General features: G+C 50.2%; 1 protein-coding gene across 5 annotated transcripts; it reads left to right on the top strand.

Annotated features, from left to right (window-relative positions):
- Positions 1 to 1,036: 1,036 nt before the first annotated feature.
- Positions 1,037 to 24,020, top strand: MYORG (myogenesis regulating glycosidase; the record flags this gene model as incomplete). 5 transcript variants are annotated; one of them, XM_082843605.1, is made up of 7 exons in its annotated part: positions 1,037 to 1,171; positions 8,563 to 8,707; positions 10,868 to 10,983; positions 11,973 to 12,048; positions 12,259 to 12,493; positions 13,726 to 13,812; positions 20,119 to 24,020. In XM_082843605.1, the coding sequence occupies 7 exons, from the start codon at positions 1,037 to 1,039 to the stop codon at positions 22,328 to 22,330; spliced, it is 3,006 nt and encodes a 1,001-aa protein (XP_082699731.1). The 5 variants fall into 5 exon arrangements, with proteins under 5 accessions (XP_082699731.1, XP_082699728.1, XP_082699729.1 ...); XM_082843602.1 differs by lacking the exon at positions 20,119 to 24,020 and adding an exon at positions 14,262 to 14,423; XM_082843603.1 differs by lacking the exon at positions 20,119 to 24,020 and having other exon boundaries at positions 12,259 to 12,488.
- Positions 24,021 to 24,656: the final 636 nt, after the last annotated feature.

Raw genomic sequence — 24,656 nt, 5'->3', positions numbered from 1 at the left:
GCTGCTGACATGCTGTGTGACTCTGGCCCACTGCTTAACCTCTCTGGCCCTGAGGAATAAGGGAAAGGCTCCCTCCCCACAAGATATACCTAATTCCCTGGCAGGCAAGGGCTTCTAGCTGAGGCAGTGTAGCAAGTGTAGCGGAGAGAAGTACGAAGCTGGCAGCCAGCACTTTCTGGGTCTAGGGAAAGTGCATGGTTCCCTCCTTCCCTGTGGGGGAGGTTGGAGGGGAGGAATCGAGGCCTTAGTTTGCCCCCTGCCACCCTTGCCCCTTGTAGATACTGCCTTAACACTCCCTCTACCCTCAGCTCTGGCTGCCAGCCAGCCGTTTCTCCGTGCTCACTAATTTATTTCCAGGAAGGTGTGTGGAAGACATGAGCCGTGTATAAAATTTTTTTTAACATTTCCATCGCAGTATTGACCATCATCCTTGGTTCTGTATCGTGTAACACAAATAATGATATTAAAAGCATCAAACAAGCCAGCCTCAGCTCCCTACCTGGGGTGCGGGCAAGGGGCAGATGGGCCGGGAAGGGCAGAGGACCAATCCTCTGAATGCGCATTTCACCCTACCTCCACCTGTGGGTTCCCAGGCTAGGCCTGCCACCGACCAGCTGCAACGGCTCTGGATGACTCACTTGACCCCTCAGAATCTCTGTTTCTCTTCATCACAGTGAGAAGCTTCGCCTAGAAGATCTCCAGGGACCTTGTGAACTCTTGGAAATTGGGCTGTTTTGAGAGGCTTGAGGCAGGAAGAGACTGGGGTAGGGAGGAAATCAGACCTCTTCACCTCTCCAGGGCTGGGGCTGAGCCAGGTGATATCATAATGGGCATTGCCCATCCTAGAGAGGGAATCAGGGTGGGGTAGGAGCAAGAAGGCTGTGAGGGAGGGAAGCTGAGAGACCCTCCACAGGAGGGGGGTCGCAGCAGCTGGGGCACCTGCCTAGCTGTCTAGGAAAGGGGGTTGGGTGGTCACTGATGTATTGCAGGAGCCCCTGGTAGGTAGAGCCCACCACGGCATCCCCTAGACCCCACTATGTTCCTCTTTTCCCACAAGACTAAGACCCCCATCAGCACCTACAGTGACTCCTACAAGGATCCTACCTCCATCAAGGAGGGCTATAAGGACCCACCTCTGTGGGCCTGGGAAGCCAACAGGTTTGTGACTCCGGTAAGTGGCGAGCTGGGGCGGGGGTTGGGGGGCGGGCAGTCCAGAGTGTATGGCTGTGGGTGTCTGGATCACTGACAGTGTGTGGTTGTCATTATGTGTTTGTAATTATTTGTAGCTTTGTGTGTGTATGTGTGTGACTCATTTGCTTAGGCATGGAATTTATCATGATATATATAAAGTAATACGAGATCCTGCCCTCATGGTGCCCTCCTACTCCACCAGGGTAGGAGATGGGGAGAGATAGATGATAATCAAGAAATAAATAAGAGTTTTGTAAATTGTCCCAAATTGTGTAAAGGACATAAACGGGGTATGGGCAAATGGAAAGTAACCAGGGAGAGCTACTTAAATAGAAGTAATGAAAGAGGGCTCTCTCTTTCAAGGTGACATTGAGCTGAGACTGGAAAGGTGAGTGAGAAATAGCCATGTGAAGAACTGAAAGAATAGGGTTCCAGGCAGAGTGATCAGAAAGTGCAAAGGCCCTGAGGCTGCCTGTGGGCTCTGCCTACAAGAATGTTTTTATGCATGCTTATTCAGTCTCCTGTGTCTGTACCTGAAGACAGGTGGCCAAGTGGGGCTGTGCGGCTTTCACAAAATGGAGAGATCTGTAAGTCTAATTGTGACTCTGCCCAAGAGAGTTTATCTATGTGTACCACCCAACAAAACTTTGCTGAGTATTTACATGTGTCAGGGACAATGTGGTTACAGTGAAGGGCCAAGCCATGCCTTTGAGGATCTCTCGGCAAAAAGTGAACAAAGTAGGACTGCCCAGTGTGGAACATGCACCAGCAGAGGCCTGTGCTGGTATAACAGCCAGAAAGCCACTCCCGGGACTTGAAGGGCAGGTCTGCTAAGAGATCCAGAAGAAGGACACTCGAGCAGAAGAGGAATGTGAGAAAGGGCAGCCCAGGGGCAGGGACCCACCAGGAACTGAGAACTGGAGCAGAGGGAGAGGCCAGCTCTATGGTAAGAGAGAAGCCTGCAGACCGTGAAGGGCTTCAGGTTGTGTTGAGAAATGTGGTCATAATGGTCCAGACTTTTGAGCGTGGGAGTGTCATGCTTGGATTGTGAGTGACACACTCTGGCCACTGTGGCAGGAGATTGAAGGGGCTGGAGTTGAGGGCAGGAAGCCCAGTGAGGTGGTGAAGGATGAGGGAAGAGGATATAGGTGGGAGATAAGGAGAGACTGTAGCAGTGAAAAATAGGAGAGTATTTTTGAATAGGAGACTATTGTTATACTCTCAATAGTACTCTCCTACTGTTGAATAGGAGAGTCTTTTTAAAATAATTTTTATAATTACAAAATAAATATATGCTCAATCAGAAAGTGGGGAATCACTCAGAGAAGCACAAAGAAAATGGCAAATAATTCTCACTACCCAAAATAACTACCGTTAATTTATTATTATATGCCCTTTCAGGAAGCAAATATTTTTTTATGAAGGTGGTGTCATATCGTATACTAATATTTTGAATCTTGCTTTTTTCACAAAACCATATATCAAGTACATTTTCCTGTGTCAAAAATATTCTATAATGTAATTTTAATGACTATAGTATTTTATTTTATGAATGTACCAAAATATGGTTGAGGAATCTTATATTATCGGAAATCTAGATTATTTATAAAATTTTGCTAGTATAATTATTCTTGTACATTCTTTGTATATATCAACTATTCCCTTAGGATAAATTCATAGATAGAAAATTGTTGCGGGAAACGATATGTGAATCTAAAAACTTTGCATATACACTTCAAATTGCTGTGATAAGGGTTATAATAATCTACATGCCCACCAGCAAAAGATGAGAGTGTCTGCCTGCTTTTCCAAACTCAATAGGAGGGAATTTTTAGGAAGCAGATAACACACCTTGGTCACCATCTAGATATAAAGAAGAGGGGAGAGATTAAGAGGACTTCTGGGTTTTGGACTCCGGAAAACTGGAGGAAGGGCAGTGCTACCAACTGAGATTTGGAATTGCAGATTAGAGAGAGATTAGGAGTTCATCTGGGGACAAAAATATTCAAGGACTTCCAGGAAAAGATGTCTGCTGTGTAGCTGGATATACTTATCTGAAGCAAAGGACAGAGGTTTGGGCTACAGACATGAATTCTGAAATCAACATATAGGTGGTAGCTGAAGTCATAGAGATTGCCAAAAAAAGAGTAAGAAAATGGCCAAGGATAGGACTTTGGAGAATGTCAATATTTCAGGAGTAGGTAAAGGAAGAAGAGCCATAAAAGGAGACAGTGATAGGACGAAAATCATAGAGAAACCAACAAAGACAGCATTATTAGACAAAGCTTGGTGTCCAATGCTGTCAGCACAGAAAGGGATCTCTTGGATGTAGTAACACTTAGCCGCCTGGCTAAACAGCTTCAGCGAGTGGTGAGGAATGAAAGTCAGATAGCAGTGGGATTAATAATGAAGGAAAAGCCTTCCGCTTCTGGCAGTATGGTGGTCTAGAAACTCTGAAGGGCCCTCCTGCTTCCAAACAACTAGGTCCTGCATAAAAATTAATTTTCATTTTGTTTTGGACTGTCAGTGGAGATGAGTAGTAAGTATACTAAGAAGACAGGATTGCCCTGAGGACAAACGCCACTATCAGTACTACAAGCAGGAGTTTAAGCCTTAAGCTAGCTGAAAGATGGAGCAACTGAACCAGAAAGTCCAGTGATCTCGGGCTCCCTTCCTCCCCGCTACCCCAACACACATACACACACACACACACACACACACACACACACACACACACACACATACACGATGAATGTATATCTTCTATGGTGGAAAATATCCTCAATGTAGGTTTCCAGGTATCCTTAGAGTATGGTCAATCAGATCTGAGCTCACAATAAAAGACATAAGGAAACAAACAACCATATGACAGTCAACAGAAACAACAAACAGCAGACTTAAACCTCCAAGGATGTCAGATATTGGAAATAATAGTTAAAGAACACAAAATAATTATGAATTTTTCTGAGCAAAATGTGAACTCATCAAAATGAGGATGCAACAAGAGATTATATTTTTAAAAGAATGGACAGACTTTTTAAAGAAACGAAATTTTAGAAATAAAAGATATATGTGTTAAAACCAAAACTCAAAAAAAAATTAAAAAAAAACAAAACCAAAACTCAATGGATGGATTAAGGAGCAAATTAGACACAGCTTAAGAACATCAGTGAAATGAAAAACAGAGCAGGGGGACTTCCCTGGTGGTCCAGTGGTTAAGACTCCACGCTTTCAGTTCAGGGGGCACGAGTTCCATTCCTCATTGGAGAACTAAGATCCCACAAGCTGTGCAGTGTGGAAAAAAAAAAAACAGAGCAAAAGAAATTTCCCAGAATGCAGCACAGACAGACAGAGAGCTATAGAAAATATGGAAGAAACATTAAGCAATATGAAAGAAAGAGAAGATCCCACACAACTACTCGGGGTTCCAGAAGGAAAGAGCAGAAAGGAGAGTAGTCATTATCTGAAGAGACAAAGGCTCTTGATTTTCAACAACTAACAAGAGAAATGAAACCATAGATTCTTAGGTAACACGTGAAACTGCACAACACCAGCTTAAGAGATGACCTTAAAAACATGCAGAGAGAAATTATTTTCAATGTGTCTTCCTTTCAAGAACAAAAGAAAGATAAAGACACAGACAAAAACTAAAATATTTACTACAATAAGACATATAATAGGGGGCTTCCCTGGTGGCACAGTGGTTAAGAACCCGCCTGCCAATGCAGGGGACACAGGTTCGAGCCCTGGTCTGGGAAGATCCCACACGCTGCTGAGCGGCTAAGCCCGTGCACTGCAACCACTGAGCCTGCGCTCTACAGCCCACGAGCCACAACTACGGAGCCCACGTGCTGCAACTGCTGAAGCCCTCGCGCCTAGAGCCCGTGCTCCGCAACAAGAGAAGCCACCGCAATGAGAAGCCCGTGCACCGCAACGAACAGTAGCCCCCGCTCGCCTCAACTAGAGAAAGCCCACGCACAGCAACAAAGACACAACACAGCCAAAAATAAAAATAAAAAATTTTAAAAGACTTATAATAAAGGAACTTCTAAAGGATACACTTTGGGGAGAAGGAAAATGATAAAAGGAAGTTCTGAGATGCAAGAAGGAATAGTGAGCTAAGAAGCTGGTAAACATGAGATAAATTTAAACATTGTCCATAGAAAATAATTATAATAATTTTTAACTTGTAAAATTTAAAGAAAGAACCAAAATATTAGAAAACAATATCATGTAAATTGTATATTAGAAAACAATATCATGTAAGGTACAAGGATAGGAAAGGAATTTTTACAAAAACTGTCATCATTCACAGATGATACAGTTGTGTTTATAGAATCTACAAATTATTAGAATAAGAGAATTTAGAAAGTTGGATGAATTTAAGATAAAAAGCATATTTAGGAAGCATAATCTTAAAATATATATGTCATTTTAGCAACAAAGAGTGAGAGTAAGTAGAAATAAATCTAACAATGTGTGCAAAACTGTATGGATAATATTATAAAACTTTGAATACTTTAAAAAAATACTTAAATGAAGAGGCATAACATGCTCATGAATAGGAAGAGTCACTAACATAAAGATTCCATGCAATTCTGATTAAAATCTCAACAGGAGTTTTTGAAGAATTTGACAAGCTGTCTCTAAAATTTATAGAGAAGAGCGAAGGCCCAAGAACTAGCTAAAACACACCTGAAGAAGAAGGGGACTTGTCCAGTCAGATATTAATATTTATTACCAAGCTATAGAAATTCATAAAGCATAATATTACTGTAGGGATACACAAATTGATTAATGGAATAAAACAGACCAGAAATGGAGCCACACATATATGGAAACGATATACAACAGAGATGACTGAAAGTAAAGCTATGGGAAAAGATGTTTCAGGCTTGGGGTGGCATTACAAATCTGTGGGAGAAGATAGATTACTCAATGAGACAACTGGTTATCCATGTGGATAAAAACTAAATTGATCCCCTAATTCACACCAAACCCCAAAACAAATTCCTGACAGATTAAGGCACAAATATGGAAAGTAAAACTGTATAATTTTAGAGAAAATTATGACATTATCTCCATTATCTTAGATTATGGATGGATTTCCTAAGTCACAAAAGCACTACATAAGAGATGAATAAATTCAACTATGTTAAAATTAAGAACTTATGTTCATCAAAAGACACCAAAAAGAAAATGAAGTTACAAGCCACAAACTGAGAGACGATAATTGCAACATGTAACTGACAAAGGAATATGTAGAATATATAAAGAACTATAATTCTCTGGGTTGAAATGAACACGTTTTGACTCCTTCCTAAAACCCCTCGAAAACTACAATAAATGCATATTTAAGACATAAATTTGCAAGAATAGTGAGAAGGAAGGACAATGACAAAATTTCAGAAGCTGGAAAGTGTGATAGATAAGTAGTAACTGACACAGCAGATCTGAGAAAGCTGAATCCAAAGCCAGCAGTGGGAAACACAAGACATAATTCAACTTAAAACTGCAGAATTTTTAAAAGGCTCAGAAATTGGTAATACTAGGTTTCTCTGGAACAGAAGATGGGACAGGACCAAGGCTGAAACAATAATGATTTGAAAGCTAAGAAGCAATTAAACCCCCTCTTCTATTCCACGCCGTAGGGTGACTGCTCACCCATCTCTGCAAAAGTCAGAAGGCTTATTTTTTGGCAAGGATCTCAGGACTGGAGATTCCAGTTAAGGTCAGGGTACCATACTGAAAACAGATGAACCTCCATATGCTGAATGCTAAACCCCCAGCAGCCCTCTTCTCCACTAGGTTCTCAGAACAATGGCAGCTAGGTCACTACTCTCAAGCCAAAGACTGTAAGAGTCTCTTCCGAGGGATCTGATCAGCCTGAGAGAAAAGACCTACAGATACTGACAGAGTTTGCAACAAATAGTCTAGCCAGAGCATCCTACAATGACGCCCACCCACAGCTCAAAGCCTCCAATGAGCCTTTTTAGTCTCCTACTCATAAACATGAGCAGTCAAAGATTACAGACATCTGAGGAAAGCCTCGAATGGAAACACTGAAGAGTCTGTGAGTTCTTCTAAATGATTATTTGTGTGTGTGTGTGTGTGTGTGTGTGTGTGTGTGTGAGCGTGTGTATGTATAGATGTACATCTGTCTATGAGTGTATCTGGGCGCACAGATCTATGTGTATGTCTGGATGTGCATGTGTTTGTGTGTATGTAAAACTCAGGGGAGTGCTAAGTCATGGGGCCCCTCCACCCATATGGAGTATGACTGTGTAGGATCTGCCCACAGAACAAAACCTCAGCTGGGCACGGAGGATCCAAGAAGCCCCTCAGCTGAGGGGTTTTCAGGGGAATAGGAGCACTAGAAGCAGCAAGGTCTCATCCCAGGCCAAGAGAAGCCTCTGCTCTTCAGATCATAAGGGTGAAATGCAGTGCAACAGCGTCATCCCAGCACCTTGCTGCCCACTATGATGAGAAAGTCCTTTCTGGTGTCTGACTTTGCTGGGTGTCCCACCCCTGGAACCCAGCTGCCTTTTCATCCTAGCTGCCTACAGAGACATGGGCCCACAACTAACTTGGCAATGGGCCTTTAGCTGAGGACAAGGGGGCCCTTGATCTGGGCTTCTACAGACCCAGCCAAACAAGGGGTGTTGGGATAAGATGAGGTGAACCCCGAGAAGCAGAGGGGCCCAGAGCCTAAACCAAGATCAGGGAAAAAATCAGGATAGGATGTGGACCAGCACAACGTAAATGTCAGGGTCAAGGGTAATATTGGTGTCAAGATGAGAGCCACAGCAGAATTAGGGTCAGGTTGGAGTTAGAGAATTAGATTTTAAAGTAGGTGCCCCTCTGGCCCCATCCTTCATCTCCTTCAAGATGCCAGATTCACAGAGAGCCCTTCCTGTCCAAAACACCTGCCTAAGGTAGCCAGCTCCCGGGGCAGCCAGCCTTTCCTGAGGTTGTTCCACGGGCCTGTTGCTCTGTTGGGGAAGACCCAGGCCCTGCTCCCAGGCAGCACACAGTCTGGAAGAAAGAGGACAGGAACACCCAGCTCTGCCCTTATAGGTCCCAGTCAAGGAAAGGACAGAAATGAGAAGAACATCAGAAAACCACTCTGACTGAGGGAAAATGTTGGGTTCCAAGTCCGAGCCTTGGATGGAAGAAAAGGAGAAAAGGGTGATTCAAGCAAAAGAACTATGCAGAGGGAACCAAGGCTGGCCTGGGGATCCCTCTGGCATAGGGAGAGGGTTGGGAGACGCACCTGGGCTGACCTCAATAGGGGCTAAATCTAGGTCCAGCTGGATACCAAGGCTGGGGTCTCCATGCACCTAGCCATCTCCTCCCCTCTCTCCTTGACAGGGCCTGACTCAGACTGTGCAGCGCCACGTGGATCCTGAAGCCCAGCAGAAGACGGTCAAGTGTGCTGTGCAGGACTACCGCTATAAGAGTTCCGTACCAGGCCACCCCTACTTGCCTGAGAAATACTGGCTGTCTCAAGAGGAAGGTAGGGCCTCACTCATCACCCAACTGTGACCCCATTCAGTGACCCCAACAAAGACCCTACACCTGAACCCAACTTGACTTCTGACCTCCACCCTGATCCTATACAAACCTTATCCCCATCCTCGACCAGGGCTTCTTCTCTAATTACCCCCATTCCAGCTTGATTCCCAACCACCTGGCGTGACCTTGATCCTGACCCCTGACCCTGGAGGAGGAGATCCAGGCTCTGCCTTTTGGGAGCTCCCAGTCTATGCCAAAGAATTGGAAGGGGCCTGGGCCTTATCCCTAGAGAGAGGGAGGGAGCATTAACCTCCTCCAAACAAATTCCTCCATGTGTATTCCGGTGCTATCTCCTCCCATCTTCTTAGTGACCCTGCTCCATCAGGTTCCCTTCTCTCCTGCATCCCTCTGCCTCACCACATCTCTCTCCCCTCAACCTGGAAGACTTTTCTAATTTCCTCCTGTCTAAAAATCCTCTCTCGCTCCTCCCCTTCACAGCCAAGATTCTTGGAAATAGAGTCTATGTCTCTACTTCCTCACTCCTTATGCCTTATGAGAAATTATCTTTCTCATTTGGTTAGGGGTTTATTATGTCTTCCTGTACATTCCAAAAGAACAGAGAGTCTTGTTTTATTTAGAGCTGTGCCCCCTCCACCTAGAATAGCAGCAGGCTTCATAAGTATTTGTTGAATGAATTGATGATTAATCTTCAATTGAAATTGGGAGTCTGCATCTCCTACACTCATGTTTAATGTTTATTAAAACTGATCTTGTATGGTTTTAATTACCTCATCCATGGGACTCTTCAGTCTTTTCCTCATGAGACCTACCCTATGTATTTCACTCTGACCACTCTCTGTGAAACTCTTTCCTTCCTCAGCTTCTCTGATGCCTCAATTGCTGGGTCTCTTGTTTAATCATTCTGGAAACATGGGGTTCCTCGGGATGCTGATCGGACCCTCCTCTCTCCTTATTCCTCTCCTGAGACCGTTTAATCTAACCCACATCTTTAATTGCTGACAACTCTAAGTGTTTATTTCTAGTCTTGTCCTCTTACCAGGATTCCACTTTCCTTTATCTGATTATGATCAAATTTACCTGAATGGCCCCAAACACTTTAAACTCAGTATGTCCAACCCACCAACCTAGAACTCCAAGTCCCAACACACTGTCCCACACATACACGCACCTGCTCTTACTCTAGGGCTCCTAGAACTCCTTTCCTAATCTCTCACATGTATTCTTTCACACTGTTAGAGTGGTGGATCAGAGAGGAACTTACAGGACACTTAGGTGACTGGATGGGTGGGGCTTTGGAGGGTTTTAAGTAGAGCACTGTCTTGGTCAGATTTTCATTTATCATAAGTGCCACAGTTTCTATGTAGAGATCGGACTGTAGGATTTCAGAATGAGGCAGGAAGACCAGTAGGCTAATAACAATAATAAAAACAATAATAATAATGGTGATGATGATGATGATGATGATGATAGTTTTCTCTGTGCCAGGCATTGTTCTAAATGTTTTACATATAATAACTTATTTAAATCTCACAAGGACCCTATGGGGTAGATAGTATTATTACCCCCATTTTAAAATTAAGGAAATAGAGACAAGGTGAAATTAATTAACTAGATCAAGGTCACACACAGTTAATATATGGCAGAGCTGAAATTTGAACCACAGGAGTCAGTCTACAGAGTCCATCCTATTAACCATGACATTCTTGTCTCCTGGTTTAGGCACTGCAGAGATACAGGAGTGATATCATGGGGGACTGGAAGAAAGAATAGAGTCAAGTGATTTTAAGGAGGCAGAATAAGCAAACTTTGAGCCTGGATGTGGAAGATGAGAGGGAGGATTTGGGAGGAGGCCCATTTCCAGGGTTTCCAGGTTGGCTGATTCAGAGAGGGTGGTGCCAGGATGAAAAGCAATCAGCTCAAAGGACCCAGGCTCCACTCAGAAGCTTGTCTTAGGTGGGATATAGGCTGCATCTCAGTGTCTAAGACAAGTATGGGGCCAGGCTGGGCTTTTCTGGCCTAAGGGAGATGAGTGAGCGTCCAGCTTTGTGCTGGGGATCAGAGGAAAAATATCGAAGGGGTTCCAGATCCTGGGGCAGAATAAGGAGTAATACTGTCTTATGTCTCCACCCCTATGATCAAGCAGACAAATGCAACCCAAACCACCTGTGCGGTAACCAGTACAATACATGGAAGATGGGACCTTACAACTGTACGGGCTGGAACAAATGTGCCACATACCTTCCTCGCCTGCCTAAGGTATCTACTGTGCCCAGCAAAGATGCCTGGGGCCTGGGACCACCCCCCACCCCCCATCTGCCTCCCAAACCACAGTGTCTGATATTTCACCATTAGTTTCTCATCCCTTTCCCACCAACAATGCTCCAAGGCCTTTTCCCATTTGTGAGACTAGGGTTTATATTTTCTAGGAAACAAGGGAGCTCAGGAGTGAAGCTGTGCTGGGCCTCTGGGTCCCAATCTCTGGCTAGGCTCTGTGGAGACATGGCTGGTGCGCACTCCTTGAGGCGCTACCTTCCTGAAGCTTGCCACCTGGCGCCTTCCCACATGGTCTGGCCAAGAAGTCATTGATAGGCTGAGTCTACCTGCTCCTCTCCCCTCCTCTGTGATGTGAGCAAGGACAAAGGAGGGAGAACAAGGCCATCCAGAGGCAGAGCAGATAGATACAGGAGAGTCTTCCAAAGAGATAGGAAGGAGTCCAGCCACGGCCCTAGGCATGAAGAAAGAGGGAAGATGTAAGGATACCAGGCAAGAGTAGGGGCTCTTAACTGTAGGTTGATGGCCGACCTCAGGTTGACCGAACCCTTCTGAATCAGAACTTCAAGAATCAGAATCAGAATTTTTCATAAGTTCCCCAAGTGATTCTGATGGGCAGGCAACACTGCAATATTGAAAAATCCCTATTAGAGAGACACGAAGACACAGCTACACAGAGTCGGCTAGACAAAGAAGGGTAAAATCAGAGGCAAACGGTGAGACAGGGATGTCAGAGGTGCAGGTCCAGACCTGGTCCACCTACAGCTCCACTTCCCCCACCCCCACCACCTGGGAGGCGGAGTAAAACGCGTTGCCCAGAGACAACCCCAAACACTCAGAACTTGGGAGAGTAGGGGAGCTTCTGGAGGGCGGGAGAAGGCGTGGCCTGGGACTAGTCTGCGTGTTCTGGGAGAACCCCCAAAGGAGGAACTCTTCCGGGTCAGAGCTTGAGGCAGCGTGTGTGCCACTTCCAGGAGGCCGGGATGGAGACAGTAGTTCGAGGAATGCCCTTGGTGTACCCTCCTAAGCCGGAGCGACTCAACGCCTACGGTAACGGATGGTGGGACAGTGGAGGGAAATGTGTAGGCCAGAAGGACGGAGGGATGGAGACCCGAGGTACGGGGCGGAGGCCGAGGGCCCTGGAGAGGCTGTAACCTTGTCTCTGTTTGTGTCTCCATCTCTTCCTGTCTCTGACCTTGTCTCTTCCCATTCCTGTGACTCTGTGTCTGGGTCTCCCGGGCTCGGGGCCCGCGGGCGCAGAGCGCGAGGTAGTGGTGAACATGCTGAACTCGCTGTCACGGAACAAGCCGCTGCCAGAGATCACGCCCCGCTGTGGGTGTGTGGACCCGCTGCCGGGCCGCCTGCCCTGCCAGGGTTATGAAAGCGCTTGCTCGGGCCGCCACAACTGTCTGCTTGGCATGGACTACTGCGTCGCCGGGCCACCATGCACCGAACGTCGCCTGCGGCTTTTGCGCACGGAGCGGCCTACTGCAAGGTTCGTAGGGCCGCGCGCGCAGTAGCCGGGCCCCGCCCCCAAGCAAGCCCCGCCCCCAGAGTCCCCCCCTACCCCAGCTGCGGACGCTCCATCCCGAACCACTTCTAGCTCTGACCTGCCTCTGTGCCAGACCTCACCCCACCTCCAGCCCGCGCGGTCCGCTTACTGGCGCCTCCCTGTCCCGCCCGGGGGCCTCACGGCCTGAACGTACGGCTGAGGCGGGAGAACCTGCACGGAGATACCCGAGTTCCTGATTCTATCCCTCCTGAACTGGGCTCAAGGTCAACCTGGCTCCTGTACGTCTTCTGGAGGCTCTGCCCGAGGGTTTCTTTGAGGAACAAACTCCGCACACCAGTTTGCTCCCCCTTCCCACACCCGCCGGCCCCGCCCCCTACCTGGTCACCCGACCCTGGAGACGCAGGTTCTAGTTTGCGGAGTGCCATGTGTCCTCAGAACAGTGTCCCCTATTCCTGGGCCTCGGGTCACCGTTGGTAATGGGCAGGGTCATCGCTGGGTTCTAAGAAGGCAAGGAAGTGGTGACCGCATTACCAGAAGGGCCCTGGCCTCCTCGGGGCCCCGCACCACCTCTGGAGGTAGACAGCCTCGCGTGTTACTGTGGAGGAAACTGAAGCTCGAGCGCTCAGCAGAAGCCCAGACTGCAACGCGGCCTTTTCCCTGCACTTGGCGTTAGACAAGGCTGGCTGAGCCTAGGATAACTCCAATGTCCGCGTCTGTCTAGAGAGCTGTGAAAGGGGGAGGGAGATCCTGAACGCTGTCCCTAACCCCGTGGTGATACCCCGTCCCTCCCCAGGCTGAGAGAGACTGATTCATTGTGCGAAACTGGGTCTTATCCCTCACAAGGGCGTGGAGGAGCGAGAAAGTGCCTAAGCCTCAGAAACGTCGCCTCGTCGATAAGCTGGAGTAATTGCTGTACCATGTTGAGGATCCGGGGGCTCCCAGGTCCTCAATGACTGTACCCCAACCCTCCCCAGAGTACAGCGTTCTCTGCCGCCCAGCCTGGGCGGCAGAAACGAGGCCTTAGGGGGAGAGGGACTTCAGGTGTCTTCCCAGAGGCGACGTTTCGAGGTCTTGAAGGGACAGGAGGCCGGAAGGGAGTATCTCCGAGCAGTAGGACTGACACCTGAAGTGCAGCTCAGAGTCTTGGTCTGGGTTGGGGCGTAGAGGGAAGTCAAAAGACCCGACCCATTCCTGCCCACTGCTTCCTTCTCCAGGAGTGTATCGCCCTGCAAGCACCGGCCGGGAATGCAATGTGCTGTTATAACTCCCCCGCCGTCATACTACCCTTGTCCGAACCTTAGGTAAATCTGGCGCTCACACATGCAAATGCGCACCCACACAGAAGCTGTAACCTTGGCATGGCGGGGGACGCAGGGACTAGTTGGGATAACTGACCGCTGCGATGCACCGACTGGAAGATGACACCAGGGGGCGATGGTGCCATGGGGAAGTCAAAGCTGGCAACTAAATGAGAGGGCATGGAGGTGGCATTGAGGGTTTACATGTTGGCAGTGGGGCTTAGAGTCAAGAGATCAGGGCGTTAGGTTCAGGGCTTGAATTAAAGAGTAAAAAGTCAGTGTTAGGGAGCGGGTATCGGGAGTCAAAAATTTAACAGTAGAACCTGAGGTCAAGAGGTCAGTGTTGGAGCCTAGGGCCATTATTCGGGACAAAATGTTGGGATAAGATTAGCATTGAGAATTGGAGTCAGACGTATGAGGGTCCAAAAGGGCCGACCCATCTCTCCCCACAGATGGGACACAAGTCACTTCAAGAAGACCGGTGGCGCCCAGAGAAACAACTACGTCGTCCACCCTGAGTTTGTGTCTGAGACCTATCCTGACTACCACTGCCGGTAGAGCCCGGGCTGGCCGGGCCAAGGGGGCTGAACAATAAATAAATTCTTCATCCTAAAGGCTGCCTCTCATGTGCTTACCCAGCAGGATCTGGCAATGAGGAGCCAGTCACTCAGGCCTCTGCCAAGCCCCCTCAACTGAGATACAGTTTCTCAAAGTCATCTTGCCCTGAGCCCTCCCCACTCCATCATCTCAGTACTTCCCTTGGGTGGCCCTGAGTGCCCTCCTGACACATGGCAGTAGCCCTATGAGAGGCATGACCTCCTCCTTTCCATCCCAGAGCCCAAAATAATGGGCCCACCTAGCCACGCAGGAGGGCCCATCTACCTCCCATCCTATGAGGGCCCCACAGCTGCCATTTCCCCAATATCCCCCAAACCTAGATGTCTCTTCACCCCCATTATCTCAGTGGACCCAGAATCGCCCATCCTGCAGTCAGAGCCATGTCCCTATACTCAAAGCTCTTGATCTCTGTTCCCAGAGTCTCCATCACAGCGACTCCGAAGTCCATGTTCAGATACCCTTGCTGCCCTCCCCCACCCAAGTCCAAGAGGTCCAAAACAATTTTGGAGGGTTTCATGATCAAGAAATTTCAAATTACAAAACAAAGCCCTGCATCATCAGAAAGTCTACAAACAACAAACGCTGGAGAGAGTGTGGAGAAAAGGGAATGCTTTTGCACTGTTGGTGGGAATGTAAATTGATACAGCCACTATGGAGAACAGTATGGAGGTTCCTTAAAAAACGAAAAATAGAACTACCATATGACCCAGCAATCCCACTACTGGCCATATACCCAGAGAAAACCATAATTCAAAAAGACACATGCACCCGCAATGTTCCTTGCAGCACTATTTACAATAGCCAGGTCATGGAAGCAACCTAAATGCCCATCGACAAATGAATGGATAAAGATGTTGTACATATATACAATGGAATATTACTCAGCCATAAAAAGGAACGAAGTTGAGTCATTTGTTGAGACGTGGATGGATCTAGAGACTGTCATACAGAGTGAAGTAAGTCAGAAAGAGAAAAACAAATATTGTATATTAACGCATGTATGTGGAACCTAGAAAAATGGTACAGATGAACCGGTTTGCAGGGCAGAAGTTGAGACACAGATGTAGAGAACAAACGTATGGACACCAAGGGGGGAAAGCCGTGTGGGGGGGGTGGGGATGGTGGTGTGATGAATTGGGCAATTGGAATTGACATGTATACACTGATGTGTATAAAATTGATGACTAATAAGAACCTGTTGTATAAAAAAAATAAATAAAATAAAATTCAAAAATTAAAAAACAAACAAAATAAAACAAAGCCCTGGGGGACTTCCCTGGTGGCTAAGTGGTTAAGAATCCGCCTGCCAATGCAGGGGACATGAGTTCAATCTCTGGTCCAGGAAGGTCCCACATGCCACAGAGCAACTAAGCCTGTGCGCCACAACTACTGAGCCTGTGCTCTAGAGCCCGTGAGCCACAACTACTGAAGCCCGCGTGCCTAGAGCCTGTGCTCCGCAACACGAGAAGCCACTGCAATGAGAAGCCCGCACACCGCAACGGAGAGTAGCCCCCACTCGCTGCAACTAGAGAAAGCCCACGTGCTGCAATGAAGACCCAACGCAGCAAAAAAAAAAAAAAAAAAAAAAGCCCTGTTTCTCTGTCCCTCAGGGAGCAAGCTGTGGGGTGTTCTGGAGCCTCTAGGATCTTCAGTATTTTTGCACCCCATTCCTCCTGGGTGCAGGTGTATAGCGGGGCACGCCCACCTCCTCGCAGCAGGGGCACTTCTAAGGGCTGCCACCAAGGGGAGTGGGTGGGGGAAGACTGCAAAATACGGAGCAGAATCCGGTCTTCTCAGTCCCTGATCTCAGGCACTGCTGGTCTGATCCGGTGGGAGCTGACAGCTTGGGCCTCCCGGCTGATGGAACTAGGCTCCACTCCGTGGGGTCCTTGATTGGATCCGACCTGCACTGAACCGCTGAGATCCTCCCAGAATTCCGCTACCCTTTTTCCATATGGGAAAAGAGCTAATGAGAGCGTTATACCGAGACGGCCTCAACCTCCCCAAATCTGGAGGAAAAGGAATCCCAAGGGCCAACTCTGTCCCTTTACCCTGCGGCTCGCTCCTTCTCATACACATCTCAAATTTAGCCGACAGGTGCGAGAACCCTAACATTCGACAGCTGCACCTCCCTCCAGAACTACAGTTCCCAGCAGACCTGGGGAAGAGCCCCGCCCGCGTGCGGGTAAGCAAAGGTCCAGAGGGGGCGGGCCTGCAGGCGGGGGGCGGAACCGGGGAGGCACCGGGCTGGAGGTGGGCCTGAGCTGCCAGGAGCTGGGCACAGAACAGAAGAGGAAGGTGGGAGGTAAGGGGCGTGACCTCAAGTGCGCGTGACAATGTGGGAGGATGGTCGGGCGCCAGGGGCGGAGCTGGACTCCGAGACTTGACGAGACCGAATGACTGGGGCGTGGCCGAGCAGCCAGGGGGCGGGGCTCGAGGACGGCCTCAGCTGTTCCCAGCTAGGCAGCGCCCCGCGCCGCACCGTGGCAGCTCAACTTCGGCTAACTTGGAGGGGATCTGCAGGAGCCTCCATTCACCCCCACTTCTGGGGTCACTTCCGTGAGTTCGCCCACCGGGAAGACCTTGGGGGGTTGCTGAGGGAAAATATTTCCTGAACTTTCGCTCCTACAGATGAGTAGGTGGGGCGAGCCTGGACACCTGGGCCCCTTCTTCGGCCGCGGTTCCCAGCGGGCGACCGCCCTCTTGACCTCAGTCTGTCCTTTTCGGACATTATAGCTGCAGCGCTGGGAGTGGGTGTAGAGTATTCCAGGCTGTAGGCTCAGTCACTCTATACCCCCGGATCCGCTCGCTGGGCAGGACGGGGAGAGGGCCCGGATAGAGTTGCCTTTGGCATTTCCACCCCCCACCCTACCCCTGGGAATTGTGTTGGACAAAGGACCCAACGTGGAATGGCCTAGTTGGCTAGGCCCGACCCTCCCCCTTAGACATGGTTAGGGGCTGGAAGCCAACACTGAGGTTGACTGTCAAGTGGGGAGAGGCTTGGCTAGGGCAAACCCTACCTGCCAGCGTTAGCCTGTGGCTGGCCAGATGGTGGAGGCGGCAGATTACAGGGGTCTCTAGCGCCACCGTTAACACCAGAACCACACTTCCTCCCCTACAGCCCCTGTACCAGATGCCATTAAAATCGCCACTTCCCATCCCCAAGAAGCCTTCCTGGGGCAAGTAGCAGCACCAGCCCTTGGGAATACAGGCCTCACCATGCCCACAGCCCCCTGATGGAAGCCTGTCCCACCCTCTTGGCCACAAAACTCCTTTTCTCTCCTGCATTCAGATAGCCAGTCAGGCCATTAGCTCCCTGTCAGGGTTAAGCTGGGATTTTGGATTCAGGCAACCCTGCTACCTAAGTGACTTCAAACAAGTTCCTTTTTCTGTTTGGGCCACTCTTTCCTCATCTATGAAATGGGCACTGCAGCTGTGCCTCCTATTCAGCATTATTGTTAGGGTTGGATGCCATGGTGGCATTAGGGAGACCAACAGAGGGCCTCTGGGTTTTTGTCCTTCATCAAAGAACCTCAGAACCCTAGAAAGTAAAAATTCTCAAGACCTAAGTGTTTGAAAAGGCTTTTGAGGTCACCTTGGTGGGCTGGCCATGCCTCCAGGGGTCATGAGATAGGCTGACTTAATATGAAAGTTTTGAGGATGAGCAACCTCTGTCCTACTCAGATACGGACCCTTTCTCCCTATTCCCTTAGTGCCCAGAATGGGGCCTTGGTTGTCTCAAATGAATTGAATATAAATGTACAGCACGTCTGGCCTGGGCCACCTAAGGCCTTCTTTGGGTCCTGCTTAGCTTAAGGGCATCAGCTAAAGGCTATGCCTGCATTTTCCAGGAAGGCTTTTCCAGCCTATACCTACAGGAAGGGAAGTCCATAGTAGGTTGGGGGAATTTTGAAGGCTAAGTTGTATGGGATGAGAGGAAGGGAATAAGAGGCTGTTCTAGACCAGCTGGAACCGACCAGTTAAGGGAGTTGGGGGAGGGAGCTCAGAGAATAAGGCACTGAGATAGAACCTCACTGGGGGGGGGGGCATTATGGGGAGCTGTATGTTGATATCTGGGATAAAAATTCCAATCTGCACCTGGCACCTGGCATTCTTGATAATCTCTTCATGGGAGAGGTGGGGGAAGTGAGAACGCTGAGCAATTCTGGTGTCTCCTTGGAAATTGCTGGGGACTGGCATCTGGGAGGAGTCTAATTACTGTTTGCCAATCTCCCTCTCTCCTTCCCTCCAGCTGGAGCAGATGGGCAGCCGACAGGCTGGCAGTGTATGTCTGTGTATGCACGTGGCTGGTGCTATTTCTTTGCTGGACTCTGCCCTGAGGGCTGAGACAGGAAGGGTCAGTAGCCTTGAACAGCAGGTTTGGACACACACCTCCTCCCAAGTCTGTGTTTCTCTGTAGTCATATCTGAATCTTTAGCATACAGTATATAAGAGTGGATTGTGTAGTAGGGGGTGTCTGATTGCCAGAGAGCTGGTAGGTGGGGGAGAGAAGTTGGCCCAAGATGGGTGGGTGAAATTTCCTAAAGCAGGTGGCTGAGGACTGAGGTTAGGAAAGAACAGAGCTTGGTAGTCATAGGATAGGCTTGGCTGAAAATGGAATCAGAAGGACAGATGAGACCATGTATGCCTTGAACTTCAATTTGCAAAGCTTACACTTCTGAACTTCATCATGGGGGTCATGAGCAGCTCCCTAAACTAGGGAGAGATGTAATCTGATAAGTGTTTTAGAAAGATCAGTATAGTTGCTGTGAGCAGAAGGCATTGGAGGAAAACAAGTTGAAAGCAGGGAGGCCTATAGGGGAAGTGTTGCAACGATGCAGGGGAGAAATGACAGTGCTCTAACTAGGGGAGGGGCAAACAGGACAGTGGGTGAGTGCTAGAGACAAAGCCAGAAGGTAGCTGGCCCACAGATGTGGTGCTGGGAGCAGAGCAGGAAGGTGGGCAGGGAAATGGACTTGGTGATCCTGATGGCTGAGAGCAGAATGGAGTTTGAGAGCAAAGAGAGGGAAATGTGAGAAGCCACCAAGCCCCCATGTTAGGCTCCTGACCCCAGTCCTAAAGTCCAAACCCAACCTCAACCCCCCTCCAAACCAGGCCCTTGGACTGAGTCTGGCTTTGAGTATCTTCTCTAATCTCCAGATTTAATATGGCTTCTGACTCAAGATTAAATTCCATGCCTGAACGGTTCCCCTCCTCTCTCCTCTCCCACTCCCCGCACAGGGAAGCCAGCCGCCTGCTGTGTCAAAGGTCTTAAGGAGCTGGCTTGCTTATCCCCCCTCTCCCACCATGGCCACATCTCTGGGAAACCAGGCCCTCTCCAGATTCCTCCCCTTCTCTTCAGCCTGAACTGCCCCCATGTGTGATCCAAGGAGACCTGATTAATTCTGTGATCCTGGACAGCTTCCTGACCCTGTCTGGGTTTGTTCCTCCACCAGGAAAATGGTGATGAATATCATCTGCCCCTCCCCTTCAGCGTCCTAATTTTGACAAGCAGTGGGGCCCATGAGAAAGGGTAGGTAAAATGCAGACAGAACGACCTGGTAAGAGTAAAGCCCTTACGTCCCAGTATACACTTTCCCAAAATATACACTTCTTTCTTGCGGCAGCAAATGTAAATACTATGGAATGAGAAAGCTCAGTTCCACCTCTCTCTTCCCCTTCCTGACTCAGGCAGGCCAAGTTCAGATGGGCTTTGTCGGGTGGCCCCACTGCCTGCTCCTTCCCTAACTGGGGGCTGATGTCCCAGAATCCTCAGGAAAAGAGCCAGGCCTACCCCCGCCGCCGCCCTGGGAGCCACACAGGTCGTAAGAGCCCCGAGGCCGTCGCAGCTGCAACCATGTACACCTTCTTGCCTGACAGCTTCTCGCCTACCAAGCCCAAGCCGTCCAAAGAGCTGAAGCCGCTGCTGGGCTCCGCAGTGCTGGGGCTGCTGCTGGTGTTGGCCGCGGTGGTGGCCTGGTGCTATTACAGCGCCTCTCTACGCAAGGCGGAACGCCTGCGCGCCGAGCTGCTGGACCTCAACCGCAGCGGCTTCTCCATTCGCAACCAGAAGGGCGAGCAGGTCTTCCGCCTGGCCTTCCGCTCGGGTGCATTGGACCTCGATTCCTGCAGCCGCGATGGCGCCCGGCTTGGCTGCTCTCGCACAGCGGATGGGCGCCCGCTGCACTTCTTCATCCAGACTGTGCGGCCCAAGGACACGGTCATGTGCTACCGCGTGCGCTGGGAGGAGGCGGCGCCGGGGCGCGCGGTGGAGCATGCCATGTTCCTGGGCGACGCGGGGGCGCACTGGTACGGCGGCGCGGAGATGAAGACCCAGCACTGGCCCATCCGCCTGGACGGCCAGCAGGAGCCTCAGCCCTTCGTCACCAGCGACGTCTACTCCTCCGACGCCGCATTTGGAGGCATCCTCGAGCGCTACTGGCTGTCGTCGCGCGCGGCTGCCATCAAGGTCAACGACTCAGTGCCCTTCCACCTGGGCTGGAACAGCACGGAGCGCTCTCTGCGGCTGCAGGCACGCTACCACGACACGCCCTACAAGCCGCCCGCCGGCCGCGCTGCTGCACCCGAGCTCAGCTACCGCGTGTGCGTCGGCTCCGATGTCACTTCCATCCACAAGTACATGGTGCGGCGCTATTTCAACAAGCCATCGAGGGTGCCAGCGCCTGAGGCCTTCCGGGACCCCATCTGGTCCACGTGGGTGCTGTACGGGCGCTCGGTGGACCAGGACAAGGTGCAGCGTTTCGCTCAGCAGATCCGCCAGCACCGCTTCAACAGCAGCCATCTGGAAATCGACGACATGTACACGCCTGCCTATGGCGACTTCGACTTCGACGAGACGAAGTTTCCCAACGCCAGTGACATGTTCCGCCGCCTGCGCGACGCTGGCTTTCGCGTCACACTCTGGGTGCACCCGTTTGTCAACTACAACTCATCGTGCTTTGGCGAAGGCGTGGAGCGCGAGCTGTTTGTGCGTGAACCCACGGGCCGGCTGCCTGCTCTCGTGCGCTGGTGGAATGGCATCGGCGCCGTGCTCGACTTCACGCGCCCGGAGGCCCGCGACTGGTTTCAGGGGCATCTGCGGCAACTGCGTTCGCGCTACGCCGTGGCCTCCTTCAAGTTCGACGCTGGAGAGGTCAGCTATTTGCCGCGGGATTTCAGCACCTACAGGCCGCTGTCTGACCCCAACATATGGAGCCGGCGCTACACAGAGATGGCGCTGCCCTTCTTCTCACTGGCCGAGGTCCGTGTGGGCTACCAGTCACAGAACATCTCGTGCTTCTTCCGCCTGGTGGACCGCGATTCGGTGTGGGGCTACGATCTGGGGCTGCGCTCGCTCATCCCCGCCGTGCTCACTGTCAGCATGCTGGGCTACCCGTTCATCCTGCCCGATATGGTGGGTGGCAACGCGGTGTCTGAGCGCACAGTGAGCGGCGGCGATGTGCCCGAGCGCGAGCTCTACGTGCGCTGGCTGGAAGTGGCCGCCTTCATGCCAGCTATGCAGTTCTCCGTTCCACCCTGGCGGTACGACGCCGAAGTGGTGGCCATCGCGCACAAGTTCACTGCACTGAGGGCCTCACTCGTGGCGCCGCTGTTGCTTGAGCTGGCTGGTGAGGTCACTGACACGGGAGACCCCATCGTGCGCCCCCTCTGGTGGATCGCGCCCGGCGACGAGACGGCGCACCGCATCGACTCACAGTTCCTTATCGGAGACACGCTGCTTGTGGCGCCGGTACTGGAGCCAGGCAAGCAGGAGCGGGACGTCTACCTGCCCGCAGGCAAGTGGCGCAGCTATAAGGGTGAGCTTTTCGACAAGACGCCAGTGCTACTCACGGATTACCCCGTTGACCTGGACGAGGTCGCCTACTTCATCTGGGCATCCTGACCCAGCCCAGGACCCAGAAACCCCACAGCCCTAACCCCAGTCTTCATGTAGGCCTCTAACCCTGCATCGCAGCCACACCGGGTATCCCCAGGAAGTCCCCACCTCTGTACCACCCACTAAGTGGGTACTGAAGTAAATGTGCTGGAGCCAGCTCCTGTAGGTCCAGGGGAGAAGATGCTAACGCAACCTCCCACTCCAGTGCACAGTCCTAACAGCCCTCTTTCTCTCCATACTCACTCCAGTCTACAGAAACCTCTTCCCTGGGCTGGGGGCAAGAGAGCACAGAGGAAAAAGGTCAGCTCTCTTCCTGTTAAACACGGTTGGGTTTTAAAAGCACAGAGAGAAACCTCACCCTCCATCCTGGCCTGAGTGGCCATCTTTGTCCTTCTGAGGTGGTGACTTGATCCTCTTTAAGGTCCCAAAATAGCCCCCAGCCACACTTAGAAAGGGCACATTTTCAGTGTTGGAAGCCAGGTCCTGAGTCCCCAGCACTGGCCTGACCTGTGGCTGACCTGGTCCCTCCCCAGCTGGCGAGAAGAGACAGAGGTACTTGGCCAACTGACAAGGAGGCAGGAGGTCCCCTCCCAAAGGACAGGTGGAGTAGGCTTAGCACAGAGCCATCATCATTGTCCCTCATTTGTGAAGAGCTCCTAACACCGCACTTATGCATCTGTGTACACACATGGTTCAGCCCTGGGCCAGGGCCACCGCCTGATGGGCAAAGACTTGCAAAGCCATGCAGGCCAGACCTGATGCCTTAACTCAAGAATGTGTGTGTGTGTGAGAGAGAGAGAGAGAAAGAGGGAGAGAGAGGGAGAGGGAGAGAGAGAGAAAGAGGGAGAGAGAGGGAGAGAGGCACAATATGTCCTTGGTGCAGTACCTCCGAGGCTGCTTAAGCCTGGAAGGAGAAGGCAGGGAGCAAATTTGAGGTTTTGATTGTTGATTTGGTTCCTTCCTGGGTGATGTCTCTGGGACTCTAGTAGGAAATAAACAGTCCTTTCCAGATTCCTCAGCTGCCTCACTCTCTGCACACGTGAGGTGTGGCTTAAAAGGGAGTGATGTTAGGGACTTCCCTGGCAGTCCAGTGGTTAGGACTCTGTGCTTCCATTGCAGGGGGCACAGGTTCGATCCCTGGTCTGGGAACCCCACAAGTGGGGGTGCAGCCAGAAATAGAAAAAAATAGGGGGAGGGAGCGATGTTCTTATTCTGGTAGTGGTGTGCTTTAGCACAAAAACTACCGCGCACATCGACACCTACAGATATACATACAGGGTAAGGTCTTTTATTTTGGCCATTTTCCCTTTCTAAGAAAAGCAACCTCAGCCAGAGTGAGTTTCTCCTGACTTTGCAGCTGAGTCTGGGGAAGGAGTGGCTTGCCAGATGAGGGAGGTGGGAAACAGGGCAGGGGTCAGCTTCCCTTAATGGCTTGGACAGCAGAATCAGTCCCTCACCCCCTAGAGAATGCACCTCTTTGCCCACTCCTCCACCCCCTCTATTTTCTCAATGTGAAGAATGCTATGCTAATGAAAGTTTAGGAGCACTCACCCATGATTCTACCACTCATCTGCAAGCTGTAAGCTGCTTAACCTCACTGAGCCTCAGTTTCTTCATATGTAAAATGATGATAATAATGCTACCTCCCAGGTTGTTAAGGGAATTATAAGCACAGATTTATATAAGGTGCCTAGCACAAGTAGGTGCTCAATAAAAGCTAATATAATGTTTTTGTTTTTTTCTTCTTGTTTAAAAATAACATGGATTTTTCCAGGCCCCAGCTCCCAGCCCAGCTGGCTTCCTCTGGGCCTGCATGTGACACCCTCTTCCCAAACCTCTGCACGTAGCACCCAGTTGAACTCTGAGTTTGTGACCCGAGGGACACTGTGATCCAGGAGAGAGGCAAGAGAGGAGACATCTGAAGTGGAATGTCAGGAGCCAGGAGTCGCCAGGAGATGGGGAGTAAATGGAATTAGCTTCCCTCTCCTTTTTGTCAAGAGCATTTACTGATCAGTATTCTGTGATGAGCCTCCCTGGGCCCTGGTGCACAGCCATGGGCTGTGTGTGGAGTGACTGTAGAAGGAGGGCACCCAGGCTGGGTCCTGGAAACTTCCCTAAATGGCTGGAGAGCATGACTCACACTTGAATGGCCCTCCACTTGCTATGCAGTCTGAAGCCAGGTGACCTAACCTCTCGAGGCTTGGTTTCTTCATCTTTAAAATAGAATTTCTAGGACTCACTGAGATGTGTCTGTAAAGTACTTATGCAAAAATTGGCAAAGAGTGTTAAATAAATGGTAACTCCTATCAACTCTTAATTCTAAACAAGGAAC

This window comes from Leucopleurus acutus (genome assembly GCF_964270905.1).
Source record: "Leucopleurus acutus genome assembly, chromosome: 7".
NCBI lineage: Eukaryota > Metazoa > Chordata > Mammalia > Artiodactyla > Delphinidae > Leucopleurus > Leucopleurus acutus.
Note: the sequence above shows the minus strand (reverse complement) of the source record. Positions and strands in the feature narration are given on the sequence as shown.